The 8,061-nt window shown below is 55.0% G+C and overlaps 2 protein-coding genes across 2 annotated transcripts; both read left to right on the forward strand.

The window, feature by feature from the left end:
• The first annotated feature begins 2,719 nt into the window (after positions 1–2,719).
• On the forward strand, positions 2,720–3,363 carry LOC146543683 (maestro heat-like repeat-containing protein family member 7). The gene is made up of 3 exons (XM_085231805.1): positions 2,720–2,847; positions 2,974–3,094; positions 3,189–3,363. The coding sequence occupies exons 1-3, from the start codon at positions 2,720–2,722 to the stop codon at positions 3,294–3,296; spliced, it is 357 nt and encodes a 118-aa protein (XP_085087931.1). The 3' UTR covers positions 3,297–3,363.
• A 1,329-nt stretch (positions 3,364–4,692) lies between these two features.
• On the forward strand, positions 4,693–7,660 carry LOC104912393 (uncharacterized). Its single transcript, XM_031554851.2, has 9 exons — positions 4,693–4,985; positions 5,148–5,262; positions 5,417–5,553; positions 5,832–6,007; positions 6,335–6,490; positions 6,671–6,772; positions 6,845–6,946; positions 7,039–7,098; positions 7,241–7,660. Exons 4-7 carry the CDS (start codon positions 5,963–5,965, stop codon positions 6,935–6,937), a joined length of 396 nt encoding a protein of 131 aa, XP_031410711.2. The 5' UTR covers positions 4,693–4,985; positions 5,148–5,262; positions 5,417–5,553; positions 5,832–5,962; the 3' UTR covers positions 6,938–6,946; positions 7,039–7,098; positions 7,241–7,660.
• The last annotated feature ends 401 nt before the right edge of the window (positions 7,661–8,061 follow it).

An 8,061-nucleotide genomic window follows, 5' to 3' on the forward strand; every position in this document is an offset into this window, starting at 1 on the left:
CCAAGTGCAGTCTCTTCACTTGGTTTGCCAAAAGGAGCTGAATGTGAGAACGTATTTATGCTGAAACAGGAGAGCAATGAACAGCTTGCCCAGCTCTCCATCCTTTTTCCCCACAAAAGCACTAGCCCACAAAATACTAATGGCATGAAAACTACTGCACAAGTGAAGCTAAACATTATTTCTCTGTGCAAGAAATGCTGTCCTACTTTAGTTAACGAGCATGGGCTCCTCCATTCCCCGGCCTGTCTGTTATTTATGGTGCTAAACATGCTCAGCTAAAAGTGAAAGCTTTGATGCTCTTGTCTAGCTGCTAGCCTGAAAAGTCAAATTAACTTATGGCTTCTTAGACACCCTCTCCATTATAAAGATCGTATCTGCCAGATCTGTCCTACCTGCTCCAGCCCATTAGCTTCAGCATCATTGAGAAGGTTCAGGGTGGGAAAAAATCCACTTTCACATCTCTTCAGTGCCAACCACTGCTGCCGAAGATGCTGGGACAACAAGTCATCTTTGTCCTTTTCAAGCAGAACACAACCACAATTTCAGAGGAATCACATCAGCTAACCAAAGAGGTGTCCTTCAACAGTGAAACCAGTGAAAGAGGACAGAATATGGCCCTTCTTCACCTATGGCAGTGTCATAAATGGAACGATTCATTGCTGACACTGAGATCGTCAGTTGCACCTCAGGCTGTGACACAGGCATGGGAAGAATGGCACTTTTTCTACAGTTTTGCTAAAACTGTATTTGTTATCATAATGCAATGATTTCAAGCCCTCCTCTGAGTGAACAGAGGACCTATGCTTACTATGTAAAAATGTTTGTTGTAAAGCGAAGTCTTAACACGTTCATCCTGAGAATAATGTTTCTCAAAGCATGTACCAAACTAGGACATTTTATTTACTTTGGTATATGTTGGATAGGTAGAAAAATCTGCTATCACATCTGAAATTGATTTTCTACGTGGGTTTATGTACCTGTGTTTTGACGGCTCTGTAGAGTATGGTCTGAGGCCTTAGTATGGAACTAAAGCAGTGTGGCATCCAGTTTGGTTCTCAGTACCAGTAGGCTTATTCTCAACCTTCAGGATGGTCTGAGAAAGAAGCTGTAATACTCTGTGTGATGGGCAAGAAATCTTGCATTTTTTTTTCTTCTGGTTAAGAATCAAAGAGCACTAAGTGTGAAGCTCTCTGCATAACGGATATATCTTTCTTCCCATCAGCTCAGCTCTTGTGAGGCCCCATCTGCAGTACTGCATCCAGGCCTGGGGCCCACAGTACAGAAAGGACGTGGAGCTCTTGGAGTGGTCTGCATCTGGACCACTAAGGGCCACTAAGATGCTCAGAGGGCTGGAGCACCTCTCCTATGAAGAAAGGTTGAGGGAACTGGGCTTCTTTAGCTTGGAGAAGAGAAGGCTCTGGGGAGACCTCATTGTGGCCTTCCAGTACTTGAAGGGAGTGTATGAACAGGAGGGGGAACGGCTGTTTACGAGGGTGGACAGTGATAGGACAAGGGGGAATGGTTTTAAACTGAGACAGGGGAGGTTTATGTTAGATATTAGGAGGACGGTATTAAATTTGAGGGAATTTAATTTTACTACAAGCTTTACTACAGCTTGCTAGCTAGCTTTGGTGAAAGCTGACCAGTGTGCCAAAGCTTGCAGGAGGACTAGCACGTAATGCCATCACATCAGCCTTGATTTCACTAGAAAAAAAGGGTTAAAAGATTTCTCCTTGCCCACGCTTGGAAGCTGCCAGTTTGAAAAGCTGCCAGTCTGTCTGACAAAAGATGACCTCTCTGTGCTTCCTCCTGCAATTGCTTTCTCGTGGAGCCCAAAGGTGAACAGTAAGGCCACTGATCTCCCTGCAAACAGTGTATTAGCAGTGCTCACTGAGCTCATCTGCTACTAACTGGTCTGTAAGAGTCACTGAAACATAGCCCCAGGCTGTTGGCCTTAGTTTCATCAGTCACTCTGAAAAAGTCAGCCACTCAGGCATTAGAACAGGATGTTAGGATGGCATATCACAGCTTCATTCGAGCCCTCTTGCAAGTGCATCCAGTATGTAAACAGAACCCCAGCTTTAATCTTTAGATGAGCACTTAATGCCACGTCAACATGATAGCCTGCTTCTTCCTCGTCATTCAGTAGCTGAGCCCATTCTCTGGTTTCAGCCCAGGATTGAAAGGCTGATTTGAGACAGAGCAATCCATTCCTTCACGTGTTGGTGAACGGCACTGCTCAGCTCACTGCCTCGCATTGCACTGGTGTTAATCCTCAGCCCCCCGTGAAGCTGAGGTCTGGCACTGTAGCTGTCCTATGGTTAAGGAACTAAAGCTCCTCACATTGAAGTCACAGCTCTGTGTTGGTTTTGAATATCTGTCTACCTAGGTTCTGACTCTTGGAGAAAGCCTATGTGACTTTCAGCAGCAGTGGCAGAGCTCTCATGGGACGTAGTTACATTCCTCTCCCGGTCTCAGGAAGAGGCTCAGAAGCTGAACTTTCTGACTTGCACCTGTGCCGCCTGCGAAGCCACCCTCGAGGGCAGCGGGGCTCACAACCAGCTGTGTGCCTGCGCATCTGAGGTGGTGCAGTGCATTGAGGTAAGGGGAGCAGCCCGGACTGGGTGGTGGGCATGACCCTTCCCAATGCAGGGTTGCTGGGGAGACCTGGGAGCCAGGGGGTGCTGGTTTGGAGTACTTGGGCTCCGCTGAGCAGAGGATGCCGCCCGGTGCCATCCCATTCCATCCCATCCCATCCCATCCTGTTGTGCTGCTGCAGGAGGAGCCCGCCAAGCGCCTGGACACGGAGCTGTGGCAGCAGGCCATGAGTGCCATCACCGCTATGAGGTACTGCCCCAACCCAGCTTTGGCCAACGTGGTGCCACTGGTCCTGGCCAGGGGCCCAGAGCAGGACAGACAGGGGGCACAGCGTGCCAAGCCGAGCATCACGCTCTGCCCTTTCTCCCCTCACAGCACTGCACAGCTGCTTCCAGGGAAGCGGAAGAGCAGCCTCCTGTACGCCTGCATCAGCAGCATCCTCCACCTCCCTCGCCACGAGGACACGAAGGACCTGGACACTGCACTCTACATGGAGGTGCGAACAGGCTGGGCACCACCACCCAGGATGCCTCTCTACTGCCAGCAGGATGCAGCAGGGAAGGCCGCCCTGACTCCTGTCCTCCTTGCAGACCATGGAAGCCCTGCACTGCCTGCTGCAGGGGCTGGTGGGCAGCGCCGGTGCCTCTGTCTTCATGGAGCTGCAGAACATCTTGGAGGTTTGTCTGGGGCAAGGCTGAGATTTACGCAGGTGGTTTGAGGCCGTGAAGGGGGGAAGCCACACGAGGTCCCTCCAGGGCCTGCTGCAGGGAGGGGATGCTGGCCTGAGGCGGCCCTTGCTGGGTTAGAAGGAAGGGTGAGGAGCAGTGGGAAGGCGGGGGGCTGCAGCAGGACAGGGATGCAACCACCTGCCCCCACTGCAGCTGGGCAGCGAACGGAAGGACGAGCGTCCCATGCTGTGTGTTACCAGCAGCTTTTCTCTCCACAGCTCCTGCTGCCCTTCAGCACGTGCCAGCTGGCAGTCGTGGAGGAGAGGGCCGTGGCGTGCATTGCTAGGCTGCTCACCTTCACCAACACCTGCTGCTTGCCCGAGGTAAGGAGCCCTGGTGCGCACAGCTCCAGTGCCCCAATCCTGGCTCACCAGCCGAAACCCACCTGTCTCCAGGCTTGCACAGAGACTGGGCAGGACCCTGCTGTGCCGCTCAGCCATGCACCGCTGCTGCTTCGCTCCCCAGATGTGCTGGTGCCTCATAGGAGTCACGGTGTTCCAGCACAAGTGCAAGGAGAACCAATGCTTCCCCGTGCTGGGGAAGCTGGCTGCACACCTCATCCTGTACTGTACCTCCACAGATGAGGCAACCAGAGATGAGACGATGAGGCTCTCCATCAGCTTTTCATCTTCATCGCCAGCCCAAGTGAAAGGAGTTGTAATGGGCTAAGTCCCTGCAGACCCCAGGTGCCCAGGCTCCTCACTGACCAATATTGTGTGTGCTCCTCTGCAGGACTGTCGCTGGAGCAGAAAAATCCTAAGAAGCCACAGATCTGGGAGTGCCAGCAAACCTTGCTCTACCAGGAGGCTTCCCAAGAGAACAAGGCTAGATATATCTTTGAGGTACGAAGTGCAAACCCTGAGCCCACAGGAGAGCCCAGGTCTGCAGTGTCAGGAAGAGTGCAGGCGCTGTCTCTGAGCAGCCCTGGTGCCTGTAGGGCACTCACGCTCTGTACCCCAGGTGTCACCCAGCCCTGTTCCCTGATCCCGGCTCTCCTGAGGCACTGGCACGGCTGAGCAGCCATTCGGTGGATGCGTCATCCCTCCTCTCCTTTCTCCCCCAGTTGCTTCTGAAGCACCTCCTGTATACCCCAAAAGGGTGAACATCTTCCTCACTGCCATCAAGAGCATGACAGTTCGGAGCCTCCACAGCATGAAGCTGGCTTCCCACAGGGTGCATGTGCTCGCAGCAGAGGCTCAATTCCCTCCACGACAGGTGAGAACCTACTGCTGCCACCGCTCCAGCCCTTGGGGCTCTGCTCCTTCCCAGGCATGGCATGCACCTAGCCGGCAGGCAGCAGTGGGGATGGCAGCAGGGCCCTTCTCCGGTGCCATCCCAGTCTCACCCGTGTCCCCCTGCAGGTGCGCAAGATCGTGAAGATGATCTACAGCAGCCTGCCTTCCATCACAGCCCAGCCAGCCCTCAAAAGCCTGGGCAGGGCCCTGCTTGTGCTGACCAGCAAATACCCAATGGCCGGTGCTGGGGCTCCCGAGGTGACTCGCTCCCTTCTCCACCTGCAGGTCCGCGGTGCAGGCCTTGAAGGTGCTTTCTCTGCAGCGTGGGCCTCCAGAGGCAGATGGAGGCCATTCAGGAGCAGGGTGGCTGGGACGCGCTTCTCTGCGCCGTGACCCACCTGCAGGGTGTGCAGGTTGTGGCCAGGTGAGAACCCCTTCCTCAGGGTGGCAGGGGGTCCCCAATTCTTGGGGAAAGTGCTGCCACAGCAACAGAGCCTGTGGCCCCTGCAGCATTGGCAAGAGGGCTGCACAGCCAAAGCTATGTCCATCTGGCTCAGGGCTGACGGTGCCTTCTTATCCCTTCCAGGGTGATGAGGGAACTGCCTGGTGCTCTGTGTGACCTCATCTTCCACCAGTTGGTTGAGCTGCTCAGCACCAGCTTCTACTCCTGGGAGATGGTGGCCATGGTCTTCCTCGTTGAGGTGAGCAACAGCTGCAGAAGCAGCAAACTTGGGGCTGCAAGGCCACCGGTGGCACGAGCCCTGCTTCCTCCCTCAGGGCCAGGCTTGGCCGTGCCCCACTGTCTTTCCCCAAGCTGACTGTTGGATCCAGCACTAAGAGCTGCGTGTGTTGCAGATGCTGGGAGAATGGATGTCAACAGAGAGCTGCACTGCATCGTGGGAATCTTTACCACCTATCTGCAGAGCCAGAGCATGGGCATGCAGCAGCTGGTGCTCAGGGGCATCTTGCATCTCAGCAAGAGGCAGGACATGGTGAGCAGGGGCATCCTGGAATGCCTCAGGTGCCGCGGATTGGGCTGGGTCTGCCACGGGGCTGTAGCGGGGCCACTTGCAGCTCAGCACCTCTCCAGGCATGGAGGAGCTCATGCTCTCTGCCCAATCCCATCACTGCCTGCTATCCTCAGGGCTGTGTGGGGCCTGCCTGCACACAATCCCACCCTGACAAGGCAGCGGGGAGGGTGGTACTTGGAGTGGTTCTGCCCGCACTGTGCTTGCTGCTATACCTAAAGGAAGGGGTGTTTTTCCTGCAGGCAAGGATAATGCCGTTATTCGTGCCGTGCATCATGGACCAGCTGCAGGACGCAGACAGCGACGCCCATGCTGTGGCCCTGCCAATCTTCAGTAACCTGCTGCAGGTCCTGGATAGGGTCAGCTCAGCTTCATGGCTCTGGAGCTGGCCAGCAAACTGCCAACGCTCTTCAGTGATGTAAGGATGGTGGGGAGCCCCGCACACTAGGGGTGTGGCAACAAGCCCAATGTGCCCATGCCTGCTGTCCTGTGACAGCGCACCAGGGGACTTCCTGGCCGCTCACCGGGTCCAGATGCTGCGTGGCCCTGGGCAGACTTTCTGCAGGGCAGACATTCTGCAGGGCAGAGTGCTTTGTGCGCTTTGGAGCAGTTTTGGGGTCATCCTCAAGATCTGCCTGCAGCCTGTCAGCTCAGAGATTCTGTCCCCGCTTCCTTGGCAGTGCTAGCCCTGCTCGCCTTGGGCTTGGAGCTGCTGACACTGACGTCCTCCCTTCCTCCTCCACAGGAGTCCAGCACGGTGCAGCAACTCTCCATAGACCTCTTCCTCAAAATGCTGAGCTTTGTGGAGGGCCAAGAAAAGAGGACAAGGAGGAAGGAGGTGTCCAGGAGCCTGGTCCTGCTGTATTTGCACCTGCACGATGAAGAAGAGAGTGTGGTCGAGGTGGGAATTGCGTTCCTTTGGGGGAGGGCGATGCTGTCCCCTCAGTGCCCCCCAAACACCAAGAGTGTTGGTGGCAGCGTCAGCCCCCTGCTGCTGCATCCTCCCTGCGGAGAGAGAGGCTCCGGGGGATGCGGGCTCTGCTGCTGCTTGGGCTGTGGTGCCATCTCAGCTGTTTGGCAGGCCTCCCGGAACACCTTCCTTAGTGCCGCACAATTCCTGCACTGGAGGCAGCTGGAGCACCTGGTGCAGATGGCGCAGTTCCAGCAGATCGGCGAGTGCTTGGTACGCACTTTCCCACACCCCAGGACAGGGTCAGGGCCACCCTGTGCTGACCCCGCGCTCTTCCCTCTCCAGCTGGCCAAGAGGAAGAAGTGTGCAGCCCAGGACTTCCTGAGCCAGAGTCTGCTCTACGGAGCCCCCAGGAGGCCCTGCGGCGGGAGGCCGTGAGGTTCATCGGTGAGCCATGAGACTGCTGTTCCCTGTCTCCAGCCCTCGATGCTGCGCCCCAGGAAGCAGCTGTGGTCACTGACGGGGCCGTGTGTCCCCAGGGCTCTTAGGGCAGCACCTGACAGATCAGCAGCAGACAGAGAGACAGGACATCTACTATGGTGAGCCACTGAGTGGGATGTGGTGGCAGCCAACAGGCTCTGTGCCCGTCCCCTGCTCCTCGTGCGGGCAGGGAGAGCTGGGGGCAACGGCACCCTGCAGGTACACAGCTGTCATCGTGCCTCCGTTCCTCTGTTCTCTCAGGCCTTCAGGGAGCGCAGCAAGACCCCAGTCCGTCTGTCTCTTCGCTGGCCCTTCAGACTCTGAAGATCCTGAAGGAAATGAGGCCACGTCCAGCACATGGACACTTTGGGCAGCTCGTCTCCAGGCTCTGCAGCACATGGAGGAGGTGGCACTCCGACTGGGCAGACAGCTGAGCGCCCTGCAAAGCTCCCGGCATCTCCACCTGCCTGCTGCTCAGCTCCGCTCCTCGGGCACATCCCTTCCCTTTGCCATGCCCGCCCTTTTGGGCACTCTCTCTCTCATTTATTTGGTTTCTTAGCTTCAATCCCCATTAACTTCTATTTCTTCTATTATAATTAATAAATTAAATTTCCTATCCCAGTTGTTGCTGCTCTTTGGTTGTTTTTTTTTTCATTCCTTTCCCTCTTTGTTCCCTTTCTCTCCCCATCAGAATCAAACAGAATCCAAACTTTTTAACATTAGCAATAAAGGGATTTCTTAAACACATACATCAATACATTGATTCTACATTCTGGCTTCTGTTGTTTATAATCCATCCAATGGGCCTGTGTCTGAGTGCTGGCTGCAGGCGAGGGCCCTTCTACTGAATTATCCAGAGCCGTCAGCTAGAACCAGTACAGGGTGTGATGAGAGGGCAGCATCCATTTCGCTGTGCTTTAGACTGAGATCATATTAGGGGTGTAACTCTCACTGTGGCACAGTCAATCACAGCTTCTTTGGAGTCTCAGGACCTTCAACTTCAGCATCTCCTGGTGTTGTCTTGTCCAAAAACCTTGGTAAAATGACCATCCAAATACTCTCCACACTGCATTATGGCTACT

Source organism: Meleagris gallopavo, chromosome 10 (assembly GCF_905368555.1).
Source record: "Meleagris gallopavo chromosome 10, MGAL_WU_HG_1.1, whole genome shotgun sequence".
Taxonomy (NCBI): Eukaryota; Metazoa; Chordata; class Aves; order Galliformes; family Phasianidae; genus Meleagris; species Meleagris gallopavo.

What these genes read in the sequence shown, in the direction of transcription:
- LOC146543683 (XM_085231805.1), top strand. Translation starts at nt 2,720, where the DNA reads ATGCCGCCCGGTGCCATCCCATTCCATCCCATCCCATCCCATCCTGTT. An exon ending in AGTGCCATCACCGCTATGAG is followed by an intron (nt 2,848 to 2,973) that starts GTACTGCCCCAA and finishes CTCCCCTCACAG; the next exon opens with CACTGCACAGCTGCTTCCAG. An exon ending in ACACTGCACTCTACATGGAG is followed by an intron (nt 3,095 to 3,188) that starts GTGCGAACAGGC and finishes TCCTCCTTGCAG; the next exon opens with ACCATGGAAGCCCTGCACTG.
- LOC104912393 (XM_031554851.2), top strand. Translation starts at nt 5,963, where the DNA reads ATGGCTCTGGAGCTGGCCAGCAAACTGCCAACGCTCTTCAGTGAT. An exon ending in TGCCAACGCTCTTCAGTGAT is followed by an intron (nt 6,008 to 6,334) that starts GTAAGGATGGTG and finishes CCTCCTCCACAG; the next exon opens with GAGTCCAGCACGGTGCAGCA. An exon ending in AAGAAGAGAGTGTGGTCGAG is followed by an intron (nt 6,491 to 6,670) that starts GTGGGAATTGCG and finishes GCTGTTTGGCAG; the next exon opens with GCCTCCCGGAACACCTTCCT.